General features: G+C 47.7%; 2 protein-coding genes across 2 annotated transcripts in view; one reads left to right on the top strand and one right to left on the bottom strand.

Moving 5' to 3' along the window:
• Positions 1–2427, top strand: part of LOC311226058 (homeobox protein cut-like 1) — a 153963-nt gene extending 151536 nt beyond the window's left edge. Inside the window, exon 26 of the mRNA XM_084311437.1 lies at positions 1257–2427. Coding sequence (XP_084167563.1) covers positions 1257–1305 — 49 coding nt within the window. The 3' untranslated portion in view covers positions 1306–2427. The remainder of the gene's footprint in view (positions 1–1256) is intronic.
• The window catches only part of LOC311226048 (uncharacterized protein), a gene marked incomplete at both ends in the record, with an annotated part of 26806 nt that continues 5844 nt past the window's right edge, over positions 1524–22485 (bottom strand). The window contains one exon of the mRNA XM_084311427.1: positions 1524–1549. Coding sequence (XP_084167553.1) covers positions 1524–1549 — 26 coding nt within the window. The remainder of the gene's footprint in view (positions 1550–22485) is intronic.

Genomic DNA, 22485 nt, shown 5'->3' with positions numbered 1-22485 from the left:
AAGGTTGGATGCGGAGCTAATGATGCTAATGATGGAGCATCGCCGTCGGTTGTGTGATAGTAAAGGGTTAACCTTCTGTCGTGTGGCAGTGAAAGGGTTCAAATAGATTTTTCCTGGGGAAAAAAAGGTTCATGAATCAGCCAGCACACACGTAATCATTTTGCGTCCAATTAAATTATTTGTTTTCTAGAATGACATTTACAGCACATTTACAGTAACTAACTGAGCTAGCACTCTGCCTCTTTAACTAAATTGAACAAATGTTCAATGTTAGCTTTTTTTTTTTTTTGACAATTGTTAAAATACATTACATGTTACAACAAGTCATGCATCCTAAAATTGTCAAGGATAGCACAAAAAAGTCACAGACTTATTTCCATTGTGGTCCTTGGTCTCAGCAGCACATGGTATTTACATAAACATGTATTACACATATTACCATCAGCCTACAGTATATTGATAAAAATAGAATTAAAAAGTAAAATACAACATTATTAATAAAATATACAAATACAATATACAAAATTTACAGACACACTAAAACTACACTTCATTAAAAACTAGAATCTTCCTTAGTTACTCTGGGACATTTTCTAGGAGCCATTTCCTAACGTTCACCTTGAAACTATACAGGTTCACGATCTGTTTGGTGGTCAAAGGCAACTCATTCCACTCCTGTGCTCCTTTGTGAGCAAATGAGCACTGTCCCATCTTTGTTCTACACCTTGGAGGATGCAGGTTTGCTATGCTAGATCTCGTTCTGTGGCTGTGTGATTCACTAACACTAGGAAAATAGTTACTAAAATATTTGGGGGCCCTGTTATTTATTATTTTGTGTACCATGTTGAGCCTAAGCTGGGCTACTCTTGCCTCAACTGGTAGCCAGTTGAGCTCCTGAAAATGTCTCCTCCCAACATGATCACGAGGTCCTAGGCCCATCACAACCCTGATCAGCTTATTCTGTGACACCTGTAGTTTCTTCTTTAATGAAGCTGACAGTCCCTCAAACCAGGCTACACTAGTATAATCAAAATGACACTGCACCAGGCTGTTGGCCAGTAGTCTAAGGCTTTCCCTGTCAAGATAAGTGATATTTATCTTATTATTTGTAACTTTTTTTGCGCTGACATTTTTTGTTAGTCCAGTTAACAAGAGCAAACCAGTAACTGATGCAAATTAATCTGCTCTGATTTCATCCGTTCCTCCTCTATTTATACTCTTCTCCCCCCCCCCCCCCCCCCCTCTTAACTCCCCAGGTACTCTGACCACCTGCACCAATTCCATGAGAACGAGGAGAACCTGTAACCTGCGGCAGTGATGTCATCACATCCTGGTAGCGCAGGACTGGAGGAACAGACGGAGGTCGTCTCTGTCGGCGAAGATTTAGCGTCAAGTTACTCTCATACCACCTAATCCTGGAGAGCAGGAAGGAAGCCAGTGCAGGCCTTGTCCTGTTTAAAAGTCTCAGTCCACATTTAAATGGGCTTTGCTTTTGTTTTTTCCGCTGTAGCTAATGTTCCCCACTAGGGGGCACTGCTTTCCCTGTCAACTGTTTAACAAGGGGTTCATCAGATGTGATGTTTTACATTCCTTGTTTCTAGCGAAGTTGTAACATTACAGGGCTCCCTCTTACATTATTTTGATTAATATATTAAGGCGTGATCACATAGATCATAGAATGTGCCGGCTGGTGCACAAATGTAATAGAGTTTAGGTTTAATTTCACCTTCTGGTACCAAAGAGACCCGTAGGACTCTGGTCTTGTTATATTTTATCTTTACTATACTGGAATATAAAGTGGTTGTTGTTGAATCTTGACGAGTGAAGAAGTTGTTTAAAATTAAATTGTTGGTGGCGGGGTTAACGATTTCTTCTTGATCGGAGGTCAGAGGTCGTACTGTGACGGCGCCCGCTTATTCCGTAGCCAGACAGGGCCGTTGTAAGAGATTAATGATGGATAAATATACATACTGTAGCTATTTAGTTGCGTTTCACTCTGCCCTGATTTCCCCCTGCCTGCGACTAGATTACATATTTACGATAGATGACCTTTCTAAAAGACATTCGCCGGATGGATATACTGCTTGCGTCTTTCAATACATTTCTGTGTCTTGTGCTTGTTGTATGAACGCAGGTCGGTACGGAGATCGTGTAGCAATTGGCGGCTTTTAGACCGAGAGATGAGGCGTTATATAGAGGCTTACGTCACTCAGCTATAAATTTAAAACTAATGGGTTAATGAGACTCATAATTCTAATACCTTCCTTCCGTGTCTGACACTCGTTTCTCTGCTTCACTCAGCTATAAATTAAAAACAAATGGGTTAATGAGACTCATAATTCGAATACCTTCCTTCCGTGTCTGACACTCGTTTCTCTGCTTATGTCTTCTCTTTTCTTTTTTCCAAATATACTCAATAAACTCTATGCAGCATCATGCTTCCTCTCATTTTGTCTTCTGACTGTTCCACATTTACATTTAGTCATTTAGCTGAACGCTTTCATCCAAAGCGACTTACAGGTTCTGTACAACAGGTACAACTCTTTCAGCTGAGTAACAATGATCATCAAACCGTGTTGAAACTTGGGTGCTACAGTGTTGAGGGCATAGTAGTTGAGACACATATAGGAATAGTAGGTAGTATAGGAAAGGAAGATTATTTAGTAGCAAAGTGCATGATGGGTAAAAGACTGCATGAAGGTAATTTTTCTTAATTCTTTTCATTTCAGATATTGATTATTAAAGAAGTGTTTTTACTCGACTGGCGGATAAACGGTCAGGTTTAAGCCGGCTGTCCCGACTATGGTGGGAAGAAGTTCGTTCCACCTTTTGTGGAGCGAGGAGGACCGAGAATAGCCGGCTTCTCTACGGAGCTCGGATAGGAGTGTGGGTCTGACCAGAGGCGGCCGGGAGATGTAGAGCGAGCGGAGGGGTCTTGAGGGAGTGTAGCTGGAGACCATTGACCGGAGGAGGTAGGAGGGAGCCATGAAGCGACCTTGAAGCTGGGGATTCGGGTTTTTTCAGATTAAGTTATTGTACAAAATGTTGGAAGAAGTCCGTCAATGACAAATCAAGAGCAGCGGTCGCTGTTTCAGGTGTGTGTGCTGGTTAGGGACCTGACTAATGTGGGGCCTGGGGACAATCTAGACCGAGGAGAGGGGTCAGGCGGGATAATTGCTCGTCCTTATCTGAAGGTGAGCGGTCTGACTAATGTCTGGATGGACAGAGAGAGATATGGAGGAGGAAGGATGCAGGGGTGGTTCTTAGCGGTCCCTGTGCTGACTGACTGAATTAGACTGCATTATTCATGAAAGCAGGACTCTTTAAAGAGCTGCTCCGAGCACAGAGCCTCTCACTCTGCCATTAAAGGAGCTTCCTACTCTGCCCCTCCCCCCCCCCGTTTATCCATCAGTCAGGACCGACCCCAGGCTAGATCTGCACAATTACACCCACGTTCGATCCCCCAGAGTTCCATTCACCTTTCACCCCCAGAGTTAGGTCTGTTAGCCGCCCCCCCAAAACACATGTTCACCCGCTTACATTCCTCGTGCAATATTTGGTGTAATATTCCTTTATGATGAACCAGTTTACTGGGCATAGATTCTCTAGCGTACAAGAGAGCATGTTTTGTCCGGAAACCACTTTTAACGACCAATTCTCTCAACGATATTAGGGTCTCGGGTCCTGCTAGGCCCAGGTGCTGCATGCCTGCATTCCCATGATAACTACCTAACCTAGACTTGTGTTTTACAGTTTTGTTTGTGTAGAAGAAGTCTTTAATTGTCATGCAGATTAACACACACACATGCGAGATGGGCGACCCACAGAAACACACATGAACTGAGTCGCCGAAGTAATGTGTCTCTGCACTTTTCCCATCCCGTCGTCCTTCCCCTCCCAAGGCAGCCGGGAGCAGGCATGGGCCGCGCCCTGGGACCAAGCCAAGTGCTCCTGTCCGTCTTCCGTCAGGGAAGGCCCGGGAGATACCTGCATTCCCATGAGAACTACCTAACCTATACTGTGTTTTACTGTTTTGTCTGTATGCAAACATTGTATTCCATCTTATTGTATAAACATGGGTGTGACCACAATTCGGTCTGGTTTCTGCCCAGACGGTCATGTGTACATGGATAACGTCGGGTCACTTTTAACAGATCCTCTGTTAAAGAGAATCTGCTGCGACAAATAATATAGTTCTTAGTCAGTCATAGATTTCTTTGTAGTTTATCGATGCAAAACTAGTACAACATTTACAGAGCAGTTGATGCAAAAGAAAACGTGAAAGGAATTTTCCACAGTGGCTTAGCGTTTGTTTTTCAAAACATAAGACGGGTCATAGAAGTGTTAAAGCAGTATAGACTGAACTGCTGAAATAACCGTCTGTCTCACAAGCATGGCACCCTGTACAGCACTGTACAATCATTTATTTTCCCATACAGCAGACATTAAACTTCTGAATTGATGAACCTTGTTTTTCCACATTGCAGATATTAAACATCTGAATTGATGAACCTTGTACCTAGCACATTATGCAGGTAAATTCAGACAGATAAATATATATATATGTAACATGGTACCGTGAAGCACAGTCACGATGGACTTCAGATGTTGTGAAGTGACTGGGGCGAGTAGCGGTGCTATGGGTTAAACTCACTCTCAAAAAGACACGGACACGTTGCAAAGCAGTGAATTCACCTCTTGGTATAGTGGTCTGTGCTGTCGACCCCATGGTGCAGCAGACCACGGGTTCGAAACTCCCTCGGGGCATCGAAGTATAAGGTGACGATATGACAACCGTGAAGATGTAAGATGGCTGTCGAGGACAGGTGTGCTTTGCTGGGTTCCTCACCTACCTTTCTACTCAACATTGTAACACAGGTTTTATCCTTTTTTGCTGGTGTTTTTCTATATAAACGCTGCAAATCAAGGAAGTACTTGGATAAAGGACCAAAATCTACCAAAAGAAAAGAGTGGAAAATGGACGTGTTCTTATTCCATTACTCTGGTTTCTGATGACCTGTTCATGGTCTTTGTTTGGCCAGAAATCAATCAACCTCTCTTGGACATTTTGCACCTCTGAATAGTTCACCAATACCTACTAGTATATTTTGGGCATGGACAATTAATTATATTATAGTGTATAGTCCATATTCTGAGGTACAAAAATGCAACCTTAAAAAATGAAATGCAAAAATGAGAGGTATGGATGTAGTGCAAATCTTCTGCCGCTCTTATGTTGGGATATTCAGCTGAACCCTGGGTCCATGATTAGGGAACCCTCATTTAGACCACAATTGTGATTTGGCAAGGCATGTTTCTACTGGAGTGATGGAACCAACACATGCCCCCCCCCCCCCCCCCCCCTCGGACTGCTGGCGTCTGAGAGGCAACACAGCATTAGTGGCTTTACTCTGCAGCCGCTGGAAGAGATACGCCAACTGTTTGTCTCCACCAGACCAGGTCCCAGTAGCACCGCTACCTCTAGCCAAGCTACCATCAGGCCTGGCCCAGGCTCCAGCAGCAGGCAAACTACCATCAGCCTAGCTGCCACCAACACAGCTATCATCATTAACCTCTCCCGAAGGTTAACTGGCCATGTGGAGAGATACAAGAAGATATATACCAGTTTCCTCTCTGTGCGTTCAGTAGAAAGCTATCTGGCGTTAGCCTAGCTTAGCACAATGAATGGAAGCGGACATGGCCGGTTAGCCTACGCATTGTGCAGCCAGATAGCTTTCTACTGAACGCACAGAGAGGAAACTGGTATCTATCTTCTTGTCTCTCTCTGGAGAAGACGGTAAGCAAAATTTCCCAAAATGTTGGCGTGTTCCTTTAAGTTCACCGGACTTGGTGAAACAATTTCCCACAACACACACACCCCTCCATCCATGTGACCCTTGTGAAGTCTACATTGTAACCATATCCTGTATCCTTTACCCTTGACTTAATAACCGAACCCTAATTATAACCAAAGCCCTTAAACCTGAAACAGCCCCTTTTTGAAGTCCCTGACCGGCGTGTCGTCCTCACTTCAAACCGGTCCTCACAGGGATACCTAATACAAGCTACGCCCCCCCCTCTTCCACTCTTTGTCGTTCCTATTCCTTTTTTTTATCCACTTTTTCTCCCATCCCAATTTCGTGATTCCAATTCTTCCCTCCCCTGTCTCGAACGTTGCTAGACTATGCCTCCCACTGGTCGGCTGTAGTGAGGATAGAAGCCTTGCATCACGTGTCCCCTCCGGTACACGAGGAGGCAGCCTGTCGCATCTTTTCACGAGACAGCTCGATCTCTCAGTGGCGAGGAGTAACGCGTGGGAGGCTCACGCTGCCCCCGATACTTCCTGTTTCACCCAACCTACCTGTAGGAGTCGCTGTTCACAACGTCTAATCCCCACCCACCGGCTTTCCCACCCTCTAAAGCCCTTCCCATAGTCGAACGGACCGTACACAGAGCAGACTCCCGCGGGCTCAAAGCTGACCAAAAGGGTACTCAAAGCGGACCCAAAGCAGAGTCCAAGTGCGAAGCTCCTATTTTCTGACGCGCGGACGTCCGCGGCGCCCACTTGGTGTCACACAAACTGGCGCGAGGTGTAAACTGGCGCGAGACATGTAGGAAATTGGTCCGCGGAGATCCGCTCGACTATGAAAGCTCAAAGAGTCCAGTGGACCTCCGCAGAGTCCAGTCCGTGTACAGTCCGCTCGACTATGGGAGCACCTTAACACTGCCAATTGTGTTAGCATGACGGCCGGCCAAGCCGGTAGCAACGCCGAGAGCATCATCTCCTGCGTTAGTGGCGAGTGCCTTGCCCACTGCGCCACTCAGCCGCCCTATTCCTCCTATTCCATGATGATTCCACAAATCATGTTCAACCCAGATTTGGCTCAAACAAGGGACTAAACACGTTTCGCAATTATGCCACATCAATGTGGAACGCCCTACCCACTGCCGTAAAATAATGTGAATCCCTACCTACCTTCAAAACCGCCCTCAAAGAGCACCTACGGGAGGCTGCCATTAGAAACTGGCCCCGGTAAATGTCCAAACCCCCACCCACCCAACACCTTCCAATGTACAGTTTCTTCCCCCTCGAATGTATATATTTTCTTTTATGATCTCTGTCCCTTAAACAGTACTGTATATTTGTACATCTCGTATGTCATAAATGTCCTGATGTAACAGTACTGTCTATCTGTATGTCATGTATGTCATAAATGTCATGATGAATTGAAAATGGGGGACCCTGATGTAAACAAGACGAAAGTCTTTCTCTGGTCTGCATCCCCTTAACAATTGTGTGTATTGACTCGAGCCGTACTGTATTGTACCCATTCAGCAATCTGTTAATAACATTTTCAATCAAATCAATCAATCCTTCCAGCTCCTCATCCTCTGTGCCCACTGACTGTCTCTGTAGATATTACCAACTTCCCGTCTGTGGAATAACGCAGGTCTTAAGTGAGTCTTAATGGCTTGATGTTATTTTGACTGTCGTCCCAAATGGATGGAGTCCAACGTGGAGCAGGTGACGGTCGGGGGGGAGAGTTTGGCCAGAACACTGTAACGTAGCGGTGGCGCTGGCGGGTCAACGGTTCTTCTTCTGATGCCGTCGCAGAGGAGTCGTCGCCCTAGAAACATTTTGGTCAGCAGGGCCGTGCAGAGACCTGTAGAGGGGCAGGTGCTGCTAACGTTTTAAAAAGGGCACATGTATCAAAATGTTAGAACACCAACTACAGCGTAACGTAACCAGCCAAACTGTAGCATTAGCAACCAATATTCAGAGAATGTAACACGGAATCTTACAACAAACTGCATCATACTATATGATTATGCCTTAGAATAGTTGGGGATTTATCAAAATGTATTATAGATTTCTATTGGCTAATGGGCCCGTCATTCCAAGAGGGAGGGCGACGCGTCACGCAACATAACAGAAAACCACGCACCTCAGACAGACAGGCATTCAAATATTTATTTTTATTTATAATATTATTAAAATAATTCTTGATGAGGAGGACCATGGGCATTGCTCTTTACAAAAAATTATAATAGAAAAAGAAAAAAAAGGGCACTTTGGTCATCAAGGGGCACATGGGCAAGTGCTTGGGCACCCAAAGCCCCCCCCCCCCCCTCTGCACGTGCCTGTTGGTCAGTGTGGCTGAAGGCGACAACAACAGTAGCGAAGAGCTTCGGGATGATCTGCGCCAAAGGTTCAAGGTGTTCATTTCCATCACGCCTTCAGCAGAGGGCACCAGAGTTATGTTTTAATATGAATATGAATTATTTATTGGAGTCTTGCAGCTGGCTCTCATCCCCTCCTACCTACCGTTTGTGCGTCTGTCTGTCTTTCTCTTTGCCACTGTGTTTGTTTTCCTCTCTGTCCTCTCTTGGTCTATCTTCAATCTTCAAACTGCTTTCATGAATAATGCAGTCTAATTCAGTCAGTCAGCACAGGGACCGCTAAGAACCCCGGCATCCTTCCTCCTCCATCTCTCTCTCCATCCAGAGACATTAGTCAGACCGCTCACCTTCAGATAAGGACGAGCAATTATCCCTCCTGACCCCTCGGCCTAGATTGTCCCCAGGCCCCACATTAGTCAGGTCCCTGACCAACACATACGGCGCTCGTTTGGTCATCGGAATTTTCCCTGTTCGATTCCTGTTCCTCCCGGGCGCGTCTATGCTTTTACCAACGCGTTCGTGTTTCCGGGTTCCCGTTTTGCGCTCTGATTGGCCAGGTCATGTGACATGTGCGCCAATCGTGGGACGGCAAGTTCTGCGCCTATTTCCGTGTCGAACAGCCTGCAAACTACCTAACGCCTAGTTTATCACTGGTTAAGCTTAGGCGACTCTTTCGAAGTTGGTTAAGGTTAGAGTCAGGGCAGGCGTTCTATCGCCCTGCTCTAAGACAAACTCTAACCTTAACCAACTTCGAAAGAGCGCCTAAGCTTAACCAGTGTAGAAACTTGCGGTCCCACGATTGGGCGTACATGTCACATGACCTGGCCAATCAGAGACGCGGAAACACGAACGCGTTGGTAAAAGCAATCAGGCCCTGCGTAGCAGGCATGTGCACACATAGAGCCCAATGGGGTGCTTGAGCACCTGCCCTTTTGAGCCTCATAAAAAGAAATATATATATATATTTTTTTTTACCGTTATGCTATGCATATAGACTGCCCTTCCAGCTGAAAAATTTCAGGATAGAATCAAAATATTAGGTAAAGAGAGAAAGATGCCCCATATTCCATTGCAGTTTGCACGGCCTCCTCAGCGTGCCTCTCTGCGGACCTATATATTTTAAGCATAGCGTGGGTGGTGATGATGATGATGATGATAGAAACCGCTGTGGCGCATACAGTTGAATGCTGGTATTACACTCACTGAGGGACACGAAGAAGTCAAGTCCGATGGGATTTGGGAATCTCAAATACAAATCGGGATTGGAATAAAAAAAAAAATGCATTTAAATTAAACAATACAGAATATACAGCACTTCTTGGGGTCTGTAGGGTAAGCACTTATTCCCTCCCCCCTGAACATTTATGGAGATGTATGGGCCTTTTAAGTCAGTAATAAAAGTGTCTTATAAGTGAGCTCCTGCACTGATTATTATAGTTCAATATTTAATATTTGTTCACCAAAACCCCCCAAAAAGCATAAAAAGGGACCAGCCCCCGCCCCCCCCCCCCCCCCGCCCGAAAAGGGCCCTTAAAAATCGGGCTTGGTTGAAACACACACAAGTATAGTGCCCTTTTCAGCCTTTGAGCACCTGCCCCTCTAAAGTCCTGTGCACGTCCCTGCCGGGCAGAGTGTCGACGTGTCCTTGAGCAAGACTCTTAACCCCTAACTGCTCCCGACGTTGTGTGAGGCATACATTGTAAAGCGCTTTTGGATAAAAGCTGTTATATAAATGCAGTTCATCCATATAAGTCAGAGTTCCAATGAGAATTCTTACCAAAATAAATGTACGTCTGAATACAGCCTCGCCTGTAGTGCCAACATTGCCGTGCTACTGGCTATGTTTGTTCTGATCTCATTAGATTGAAAATATATTTTCACTCCCAAATGAATATGGATGCTGTTACCGGTACAATGAATGCACCTGACGTTTTGAATGTATGAAACCTTTGCTTTGTTTACTTTTTGCATTGTAACCATTACAGCAAAATGGACCTTGGGCCTTTATTTTGACTTAGAAAATAGAAGTTGTGGGAATTGTCCATCAGCAAGTTCAACCATCCTAGAATATACTGTATGTGTATTAGACACAATGTCTAATACACATACAGTATATTGTGTATCAGACACAATGTCCACAATACGGTCATGATGAGCTATGTACAGGTGTTTGGGGGACCCTGATGTAAACAAGACAAACGTCTTTCTCTGGTCTGCATCCCCTTAACAATTGTGTGTATTGAGCCGTACTGTATTGTACCCATTCTGCAATCTGTTAAATAATGTTTTCATTCATTCATGTATGCATTACATCCATTTGTTATGTGTCCAATGGGTTCTAGGTGTTGTTGTGAATCCTGATGGTTTAAACAGAGTTTGAGGATACCAGGTGGACAGATTGTATTTAGTCACACACACACACACACACACACACACACACACACACACACACACACACACACACACACACACACACACACATGAATACTTTATTTGGTTCCACAAATTATAATACATAAACAGGGAATCAAATATATCGGGGCCAAGCAGCACTGAACACTTAAGGGTACACATAGCACCTCCTTCTCCACGTGGCTAAGCTGCCAATAATAGCTGAAATATTTGACAATTTGTTTGGCTTTTCTCTTAGACATTGCAGCAATTCTCAGACCAGTCATGGTGCATTTGTGTACATGGCCAAGACTTCGAATATAAGTACACTATATCTACACCTGTACCCAAGGCCGGCCATCACATTGAGCAGTGGTTGGTATTTTATATACTTGTTCCGGAAAGCCTGGTCCATGTACAGATCAAAGGTACAGCCTACTTCTATGACCAGCACCTCCTTGTGGCTGGTGTCAACAAAAACAACATCAGGTGTTTTTGGTATGTTGGCAAAGACATCATTGGTAAAACCAAACCATTCTGGTATAGCACTCTAGTATGCTTGTACATTGCTGCACTAGATGGTGAGATGTTTTGTACCGCATCAGACACAATGTCCACAATACGGTCATGACGAGCTATGTGCAGGTGTTTGTATGCATTACATCCATTTGTTATGTGTGCAATGGGTTCCAGGTGTTGTTGTGAATCCTGATGGTTTAAACAGAGTTTGAGGATACCAGGTGGACAGATTGTATTTAGTCACACACACACACACACACACACACACACACACACACACACACACACACACACACACAGTCCAGTCTGGGGTATTAAGGGCTTAGTTCACTCAGGTGTGTGTAACGCTTGATGAATGAAATGAGAGAGCAGTTGTTTTGAGTCTCTGGGCAGCAGAACGGCCCCGTAGTTACAGGGATGATGATTTTTCAGAAGGGGCTCTGAGTTCACAGAATACTCTGAGCCCTCGCAGGTACACCAGGTTCCCTCCTGGACGCATCTCCCTTCCATTCAGAAGCTCTCTCTCTCTCTCTTCATTCATCCCCCCCGGCGGCTGTGAAAACCTCATTCACTGAACCGACTCGCCATTCAAGACGTCCTCGTTGTGTCGCCAAGTAGGCCTATACCTCAGCAAAGGGTGTGTGTGTTGAGGAAGAATGGTTGAGAGAGAGAGAGAGGTGGTCATTCATTTTATTTAGGATAAGTCATTCAATAACATTTTCACCCCTCCCTCCATCTCCCTTTGGAGCTGTCTCTCTTTAATCTCCCCCCCTCTCTCTGTCTCGTTCTTTTATTTTTCTCTGTCTCTGCATGCAGTCTCTGCCCCCCCCATGGGCGTTGCTATGGAAACAGACCTCCTCTGTCAGGCGGCTCCATGCTAAATGCTCCCCTGTGCTCTGATCCACTCCGACAGCGTCTGGCTGAATCACCCGGCCATGTGACCGGAGCTCAGCCAATCGGGATCCTATAAACACGGACCATCTCCTTAGCCCAAGTACCCTCTGGCCCTGCTGGACGCCCTCCCACCCTCCCACCCTCCCACCCCATCACCTCCCACCCTCCCACCCCATCACCTCCCACCCTCCCACCCCACCCCATCCCCTCTTCACCTCCTCACCTCTTCTTCTGGAGAAGATGATTTGAGGTGACTGACTGACTGACTGACTGACTGACTGATTAGGAACATGACATATAATAGTCTTTGAAACGTTATACATAAATATCAGCTGTGAGTCACATGGTCAAAACAACAACAAAACTAGTCTGAGCAACATATTCAAATTGTTATTAATGGATCAGGATGAGTCCATAGTTTGACATTTGGTTGCGTGTGTGTGTGTGCGTGTGTGTGTTTCTGTCTGTCTGTCTCTCTGTCTCTCTCCCTCTCTCTCTCTCTCTCTCGCTCTCTCTCTCTCTCTCTCTCTCTCTCTCTCAAACTACAGGGCTGATTTGGATGAAACATTGCACATAATGCTGTCAGCAGTCCGAAGGACCGCTTTGGTCCATGTGATGTAAACGTCGCCATCCGCCCACGTCCGCCAGGAGCCCAACATGTGTGACCGACCGCACGGCACGGCGCCTGCACATGTTCCAGACCGCTCGTTTGCTCCGACGGAGACTCTGGTGATCAGGCCTCCCCGTTTGAACCTCACACTGTAGTAGTTGATAAAACCTCTAGTTACATCAATATCGTGCTGTTGGTTTCAGTATTTAATGTTTGCTATTTCCCAGCCGGCCACACTGTCGTCCAGCAGGGGAATCCGTGCGTGGAACTTATTATAAGTTGATGCATCTAGTGATCTATGCATGAAAACAATTGGGTTTTTTTCAGCAAATCTCAGGAAACAGGAAATAGTTATAAAAAAAAACGTTCCACTTTATTCCTATCACGAGGACTTTAATCTGACAGCAAACTGGAAGGAGGACTGACCGAAGGAAGTGTTAACATCGGGAACATCTAGAGATACGGTGAGCAGCTCTGGTGTTATAGAGATATGGTGAGCAGCTCTGGTGTTATAGGGATATGGTGAGCAGCTCTGGTGTTATAGAGATATGGTGAGCAGCTCTGGTGTTATAGAGATATGGTGAGCAGCTCTGGTGTTATAGAGATATGGTGAGCAGCTCTAGTGTTATAGGGATATGGTGAGCAGCTCTGGTGTTATAGAGATATGGTGAGCAGCTCTGGTGTTATAGAGATATGGTGAGCAGCTCTGGTGTTATAGAGATATGGTGAGCAGCTCTGGTGTTATAGAGATATGGTGAGCAGCTCTAGTGTTATAGAGATATGGTGAGCAGCTCTGGTGTTATAGAGATATGGTGAGCAGTAGTGTTATAGAGATATGGTGAGCAGCTTTGGTGTTATAGTGATATGGTGAGCAGCTCTGGTGTTATAGAGCTATGGTGAGTAGCTCTGGTGTTATAGAGATATGGTGAGCAGCTCTGGTGTTATAGAGATATGGTGAGCAGCTCTGGTGTTATAGAGATATGGTGAGCAGCTCTGGTGTTATAGAGATATGGTGAGCAGCTCTGGTGTTATAGAGATATGGTGAGCAGCTCTGGTGTTATAGTAATATGGTGAGCAGCTCTGGTGTTATAGAGATACGGTGAGCAGCTCTGGTGTTATAGAGATACGGTGAGCAGCTCTGGACTTATAGAGATATGGTGAGCAGCTCTGGTGTTATAGAGATACGGTGAGCAGCTCTGGTGTTATAGAGATATGGTGAGCAGCTCTGGTGTTATAGAGATATGGTGAGCAGCTCTGGTGTTATAGAGATATGGTGAGCAGCTCTGGTGTTATAGAGATATGGTGAGCAGCTCTGGTGTTATAGATATATGGTGAGCAGCTCTGGTGTTATAGAGATATGGTGAGCAGCTCTGGTGTTATAGAGATATGGTGAGCAGCTCTGGTGTTATAGAGATATGGTGAGCAGCTCTGGTGTTATAGAGATATGGTGAGCAGCTCTGGTGTTATAGAGATATGGTGAGCAGCTCTGGTGTTATAGAGATATGGTGAGCAGCTCTGGTGTTATAAAGATATGGTGAGCAGCTCTGGTGTTATAGAGATATGGTGAGCAGCTCTGGTGTTATAGAGATATGGTGAGCAGCTCTGGTGTTATAGAGATATGGTGAGCAGCTCTGGTGTTATAGAGATATGGTGAGCAGCTCTGGTGTTATAGAGATATGGTGAGCAGCTCTGGAGTTATAGAGATATGGTGAGCAATTACCTACCTGGGTTCCATCCTAGAGGCTAATCTTTCCTGTGACAAAATGGCATCCAATGTAATAAAAAAAGTCAACCAACGAACTCGATTATTGTACCGGATCTCCTCTCTGGTAAACAAGAATACCCTGAAGACTCTGGCAGGAGCACTCATTCAAGGGTACTACGACTATGCTTGCACCTCATGGTACCAAAGCACCTCAAAGGCGCTAAAAACAAGATTACAAACATCACAAAACAAACTAGTCAGACTACTGCTTGACCTGACTCCTAGAACCCACCTCACCCCTGCCCACTTTGACAACCTAGGAGGATGGCTTAGAGTAGACGACAGAGTACAGTAACTTGCAATGGGCCTGGTCTACAAGATACACTACACGACCAAGGTACCCATGTACATGTCAAAATACTTCCCAAAGGTCAGTGAATACCACGATCACAACACCAGAGGGAGCTCCACAAATCATGTTAAACCCAGATTCGGCTCAAACAAGGGACTAAACACGTTTCGCAATTATGCCACATCAATGTGGAACGCCCTACCCACAGCTGTAAAGGAATGTGAATCACTACCCACTTTCAAAAACACTCTCAAAGAACACCTACGGGAGACTGCAATTCGAAACTGGCCCCTACAAATGTCCTAAACCAGTTGTACAGTAAATTACCAAGTATGGCTTTGTCAGTATTCCAATGTACAATGTACAGTGTCCTCCACCCACCCCCCTACCCAACCCCCACCCCCCACCTCCAATGTACAGCTCTGGTGTTATAGGGAGTAGATGACAATAACAAGTGCATCAAATAAGGAGGGTTTTGTAAATGAGTGTAAGCCAATGGATTTCCCATTTGGCCAATTGACAGATGTGTACAAGTCACAGTGATATGTGTTGAAGATTAGTGTGCAGATACCCTTGACTGCCACACTGTGTCCTGATTTATGTTCAGATTTATGGCAAAACACATTGGCAGCACGTTGGTGGAGTTGGATTATATTTGACAACGTGCAACATTCCCTGCAGCGCGGCCTGTTGTTTACATGTGTTGTTTACAGTGCTGTCCTGGTCTCCAGGGGCCCCATGTGTTGTTTACAGTGCTGTCCTGGTCCTCAGGGGCCCCATGTGTTGTTTACAGTGCTGTCCTGGTCTCCAGGGGCCCCATGTGTTGTTTACAGTGCTGTCCTGCTCCCCAGGGGCCCCATGTGTTGTTTACAGTGCTGTCCTGGTCTCCAGGGGCCCCATGTGTTGTTTACAGTGCTGTCCTGCTCCCCAGGGGCCCCATGTGTTGTTTACAGTGCTGTCCTGGTCTCCAGGGGCCCCATGTGTTGTTTACAGTGCTGTCCTGCTCCCCAGGGGCCCCATGTGTTGTTTACAGTGCTGTCCTGGTCCCCAGGGGCCCCATGTGTTGTTTACAGTGCTGTCCTGGAAATACGAATTTGTATATGTTGTACCCAGTTTAATCACCTGTACATTGTATATCGCTGTTGCACTTTACTGTTACATTTGCACTCTGGTTGGATGCCAAACCTTTTTTTCGTTGTACCGTACTTGTGCTGCATGATGAGAATAAAATGTAATCGAATCTAATCTAACCTTAAGCAATATGATGAAGTCATAGTTTGAGTTATGTTAAAAGAAAACATTGTTTTAGTTGAATCCTATCAATTTGTTTTTTTACGATAACATGAAGATTTGGAGAAACCGAACTGTACAGTGCTGGTCGTTGACGTCAGGGTATAGCGGGTTTATAAATCACGCCTCTGCGTCGGATGTGATGGTTGGAGCAGCGTTTGTGCCCAATAGCCAGCGACTCTCCTGGACCGAGTGGAAGCTGCTCCGTAAACAACAAAGGCAAAAAGTCGTAATTTTTTTTCATTTCCTACATCTGCTGTTTGTATTAACCGACCCCCCCCCCCCCCCCCCAACCCCCCGGTCTCTCTCTGTTCATGTTCTCTCTCAGGGGGGGGGGGACAGTCACGAACCCTGGAGCTTTGCGGTGGAGCTTTTAAGTATCTCCCACAGCAACACACACACACACACACACACACACACACACACACTGACACACACTGACACACACACACACACATACATGTACACCCACACACGCAACACACACAGCGTCCCCTCTCAGATGTTCTCCTGTACGGTTGGCCCAGGGTCTGGCTCTCGGGCTGGGGGAGTGTTTACTACGTGACGTGTGGGTCCGGGGTGCAGTGTGGGGGGGGTGGGGGGGGGGGGGGGGGACTTATTAAGGCCCGGCCCACGCATTGATCCTCAAACGGTCCCGGGACGCCAATCTACACATGCGTTTCACAGGAAATCAACTTTCTTTTCATCTTTCAACCCCCGCAAACCCCACCCCTCTTTTATCTCCGAGAGTCGTTTCTGAAAGTGGTTACATACGTCTGTCCGAGGAGGGTGGGTGGATACGCTCTCGTTCGCTGATCGCTGTGTCGTGCTTTGAGTTCGCTTTGCAGCAGTCGTCGAATTGCAGTCCAGTCGTGAGCGTTCAGGTATGGAGAGGGATGAAGGAAGAATGGAGAACACAGAGAGAACACAGTGCAGAGAAATAAATAGAAAAGAGTTGCAGTGGTGAGGAGGAGAAGGAGGAGGGGGGGAGGAGGAGGGGGGGAGAGGAGGAGGAGGAGAAGGAGGAGGAAGAGGAGGAGGGGGAGAGGAGGAGGAGAAGGAGGAGGAGTAGGAAGAGGAGTAGGAAGAGGAGGAGATGGAGATGGAGGAGGCTGCTACTCCTTTGAGACTATTGACGATTCATCCTTCCGGCAGGAAGTGTCTGAGGATCAATAGAAGCAGAGGTCTCTGAAGAGAAAAGAGAGAGCCTTGGCCCGGCCCAGTCCAGCCCAGCCCAGCCCAACCCAACCCAATCCAGCCTACTACCACGACCACCACTACCACCACCACCACCACCACTACCACTACTACCACTACCACCACCACCACCACCACTACTATCACTACCACCACCACCACCACCACCACCACTACTACCACCACCACTATCACTACTACCACTACCACCACCACCACCACCACCACTACTGTTGTGAAGGGCCAGATTAAACCGAATATATATATTTATTTATATATATATATTTAATTGTATTTGTATATTCTCTAATATTCCCTGATATCCCTTGTATATTCCTTGTACAATATGCATTGAATATCCATTCTAGCCTACTGAACATCCCATAATAGTCTCCATTCTACTATTGGTCGAGACCTTGGTGCCAGGCTGCCATACCCCTCAGACCCAGTTCAAACGTACCGCTCGACATGTACGAACAAGTCCTAGTTCCGCGTAGGAATTTGGCTACCGCACCACTAATGGGACTATTTGTTCATAGTGCGTATATATACTGCGCTACTAAAGTAGGATTTTCTTTTTCAGTCCAGTTTCTTACCCTCCAATAGAGTCACAGGCGTAAAGCCTCCCCGCGATGCCACGTGTGGGAGTAAGGCCAAGTTCGGCCTACCATCGGTATTGAGACATCGTGTATATTAATATTTGAATAGTCATATTTGGCACTATATCGTCGAGTTGGACGTAGTCTATTAAGCTAATAATAGTCTGTTAATATATAGTGCTTCGTGCGGTGAGAATACTACCGTAGTCAGTACCCCATCGTTTCGGGCAGAGAACTGGCTGCTTACCCAGGGTGGTTGACCCTATGTGAAGCTGCACCCGAGGAGCCCCAGAGCCGACGAGCGAGTGGACCTGTATACCGGATTATTCTACCGACGACAGCCCGCCTTCCCAGGCACGGATTATGCTTTGGATACTTTGATTATTCTATGGATAAAGACCCCCGACACTACCGTGTGTTGGAACCCCCCCCCCCTGGAGAGGACGCAAGGTGAGGAGACGCTCTGCAAGACGAGGTCTCTCCACATCTCTCCCCCGTGGACCGGAGAGAGCCGGCCCACAAATAGTGTGCCCCTGCTGTGCGCGCTCACACATGGCAGCCGAATGCCGCTTAAAGAAAAGGTGCACCAAGTGCGATGGAGCCCATCTGGACATACTTCACGACAGTAACAGACGGCGCCCTTCACCTGCACCATCCAGCCGCAAAGCGAGCGTCATGTACATCGATCCCGCCAGCAGCAGTGGAGCCCGAGTACTCCTAAAAGTAGTGCGTGTGACACTAAGCTACCAGAATAAAGTCCTGGACACTTACGCCGTCCTCGATGACGGGTCAGAGAAGACCCTGCTGCTCGCCTCCGCTGCGGCCCAGCTAGGGCTGCGGGGAAGCGAAACCCAAATGACAATTCGGACAATAAGACGAGATTTGAAGACGATAAAGGGCGAGAATGTCTCATTCTCTATCGCAGCAAGCGGCCAGCCTGAGCGACGGTACCAGATTGCAGACGCTTTCACCAGCCAAGAAATAGGACTGTCGCGGTACACATACCCCGTCGCCAAGCTGATGGAGAAATATGCACATCTGCGCAAGTTACCGATCCCGCTCATAGACAATGCTATGCCGACCCTGTTGATAGGCTCCGACCATGCAGACCTCATTGTCCCGATAGACCGGGTTCATACCGGACCCCGAGGCTGTCCTGCAGCAGTCGAGACCCGTTTGGGATGGACTCTCCAAGGCCCGCTCGCCAAATCTCTCAACCGAAGTACAGCCACTAGATGTCTCCACTCCCGAGTCAAAGAGGGAGAAACCGCACTCCTGCAACACGTAGAGCGGCTATGGAGCTTGGAACAAATGCCCTTTAAGAATGGAAAGAAAGACATTCGCTCTAAAGATGACATTTACGCCATTCACCTCCTCGAGACAGGGACCAAGAGAGTCCCGGTCAACGGCGTGTTGAGATACGCCACGCCACTCCTGCGGCGAGAAGGAATGCCTACTTTCCACGCCAAGACAGACGCCATAGAACGGTACCTGCTGAACACGGAGCGGCGCTTAGCCAAGAACCCCGCCCAAGAGAGTGTATACCGCGCTGAGATTGAGAAGCTCATCACAGCGGGACACGTCACAAAGATGGACATTAAAGAGGCTGACCAGACCACTGAATCGTGGTACGTGCCCCACCACAAGGTCCATCACAACGGTAAAGACCGCATAGTATTTAACTGCAGCTACCAGATCGGATCCCAAAATCTGAATAAAGAGTTACTGCCCGGTCCCACACTCGGCCCCTCCCTACTCGGCGTTCTACTCCGCTTCCGCCAGGAAAAGGTGGCCATCAGCGGGGACATTAAAGGAATGTTCCTGCAGGTGAGATTAGTAGAGGCGGACAAGCCCCTGTTACGGTTCCTATGGAGAGAGAAGCCAGGAGATGAGCACCCAGCCATCTACCAATGGGAAGTCCTCCCCTTCGGAACGACGTGCAGCCCCTGCTGTGCGACATTTGCACTACAGAAACATGTAGCAGAGGACCCAGCAGCGGACGAAGAGGTCCGACGCAGCGTAAAGAACAGCTTCTACGTAGACAACTGTCTACAAAGCCTTTCAACCCAGGAAGAAGCCGAGGCTCTCCTGATTAAACTCCGTGCCTCATTGATCAAAGGCGGCTTTGATCTCAGGCAGTGGGCCAGCAGCGATCCGCAAGTACTGCGCAGCCTCTCCTCCGAGGACAAGGCAGCCAGCAGCGAGACCTGGATGGCTACAATCCCGGGAGAAGCCCAGGAGATGACCCTGGGATTGGTGTGGCGATTCAAAACAGATTCGCTTCACTACAGACACAAGCCCCTGACTACGGAGCAGAGAAGGCCGGCGGCGGCGCCGACCACCAGACGGAGTGTGTACACAACACTCGCCCGACAATATGACCCGCTAGGATGTATTCTACCGTACACCACCAGGGCAAAAATGATTGTACGAGCATTGTGGGACAAGGACCAGGGCTGGGACGACCCCATTCCCGCACACCTTGCATCCACCTGGAGAGAGTGGGAGATGGAGCTCCACTCACTCCCAGGCGTTAATATGCGCCGAAGCTACTTCCCACCCACGGTGAGGCCAGAGACATGTAAAATGGACTTACACGTCTTCAGTGACGCCTCAGAGGTCGCATACGGATCAGTAGCCTACTTGCGGGCCCAAGACCAGGGGGGAGAGATCTACACAGCATTTGTCCTCGCCCGCTCGAGAATAGCCCCACGCAAGCAACAATCTATCCCACGTCTAGAGCTCTGCGCAGCCCTAGCCGGAGCGCACCTAGCCACGCTCATCCAACGTGAGCTCACCATACCGGTGTCTAGAACAATCCTGTGGTCAGATTCCACGACGGTACTCGCCTGGATCAAATCGGACTCATGCAAGTACAAAGTCTTCGTGGGAGTCAGAGTCACCGAGATTCAAGACTTAACCGAAGAGTTAACCGGAGAAACAGAGTGGCGCTACGTTGATACAAAACAGAACCCAGCTGACGTCATCACCCGGGGGATGCCCCTGGATGACCTCACCCGTCGCAATGTCTACAGTGACGGCCCCGCATTCCTAAGACTCCCGGAAGGACAGTGGCCCATGCCTATCCCGAGGGAAGCAAGTCCAGAGGAGGTGGAAATTAAGAAGTCTGTGTTCTGTGGATTGAGCACCGTAGCCTCCACCGACCCTAACATAAACGATCGCACGTCCATAGAGAGTGCACAACAAAGAACATTCCTGCGGTACCACCCGGAGTGCAAGTCCCCCGCTGATATGTCAGCAGCTAACTACGAGGAAGCAGAATTGCTTCTACTGCAGCGAGCCCAGAGAGACTCGTTCCCCGATGAATTGGCCTGTCTACAGGGAGGAAAGCCCGTCCCATCCGACAGCAGATTAATTCACCTGGCCCCCGAGAGCGACGCTCACACCCTCATCAGAGTGGGTGGTCGCCTACGCAGAGCCCCCAATCTACCGGATGACATTAAATACCCGATCGTATTGAACAGCCGACACAAGGTCACAGAGCTGATTATAAAGAAATACGATGAGGATGTACATCACGCAGGAGCAGAAAGAGTCTTCGCGGAAATCAGACGTCGTTACTGGATCCTACAAGGAAGAGAGGCGGTACGACGCTTCCAACGAACATGTCTAGACTGCCGCAAGTGGCGCGCGCAGCCCAGCATACCAAGGATGGCTGACCTTCCTCCATGTCGCCTCCGAATCGGTGACAAGCCATTCCACTCAACGGGTATGGACTGCTTTGGCCCGCTGCACATAAAGAAAGGAAGAGGAACCGAGAAGCGGTGGGGTATTGTATTCAAATGCATGACCACCAGAGCGATACACATCGAGCTTCTCCCGACCATGAGCACAGACTCATTCCTTATGGCCTTCCGTAGATTCATATCACGGAAAGGAAGACCGTCTACCCTATTGTCCGATCATGGGACAAACTTTAAAGGCGGCGAAAGAGAGCTGAGAGAGAGCTTCCAAGCTATGGGCCCAGAACTTAAGACCCACCTCGCTCCAGCACAGGTTGATTTCCAATTCAACCCCCCAAACGCACCCCACTTCGGTGGCACTTGGGAACGAGAAGTGCGCTCCATAAAGACAGCCCTGTACGCAGTACTTGGAGCCCAGACTGTGGCGGAAGAAGTCCTAATGACAGTCCTCACGGAGATTGAGGGAGTACTTAACTCGAAGCCCCTCGGATATGTCTCCAGTGATGTGGCGGATATCGACCCAGTTACCCCCAACACACTCCTGATGGGGCGGCTAGATCCCACATTACCCCAGACAATGTACCGGCCTGAAGAAGCGAACGGCCGACGAATGTGGAGGTACAGCCAAGTATTAGCCGACAAGTTTTGGAACAGTTTCCTACTGCACTACCTACCGTCTCTACAGACCCGCCAGAAGTGGGTAAAGGAGAGAGACAATTTGACAGAAGGAACAGTCGTCATGATTATTGATCAATCACTGCCCAGAGCTATGTGGCCGGCCGGCCGCGTAAGCAAAGTGATCACCGGTGCCGACGGCAAGGTCCGAGCAGCTGAAGTGCTCGTCCAGGGTCGCACTTACACCCGTCCCGTGGCAAGGCTCATAGAACTGCCTCGACTCCCAGACACAATCGATGATGACCATGACCCTACAACCCTATGACTTTGTGAAGTTGACTGACCCCTACAGCAAACCCTTATGTGTAAATAGACAACGCGATTAATCTGTCTCCGTTTAACTGATTAGGTCTGGGACCTATTCAGGG

This window comes from Notolepis coatsorum (assembly GCF_963971535.1).
Source record: "Notolepis coatsorum genome assembly, chromosome: 1".
In the NCBI taxonomy this organism is placed as follows: Eukaryota; Metazoa; Chordata; class Actinopteri; order Aulopiformes; family Paralepididae; genus Notolepis; species Notolepis coatsorum.
This window is presented reverse-complemented; position numbering and strand designations above follow the sequence as displayed.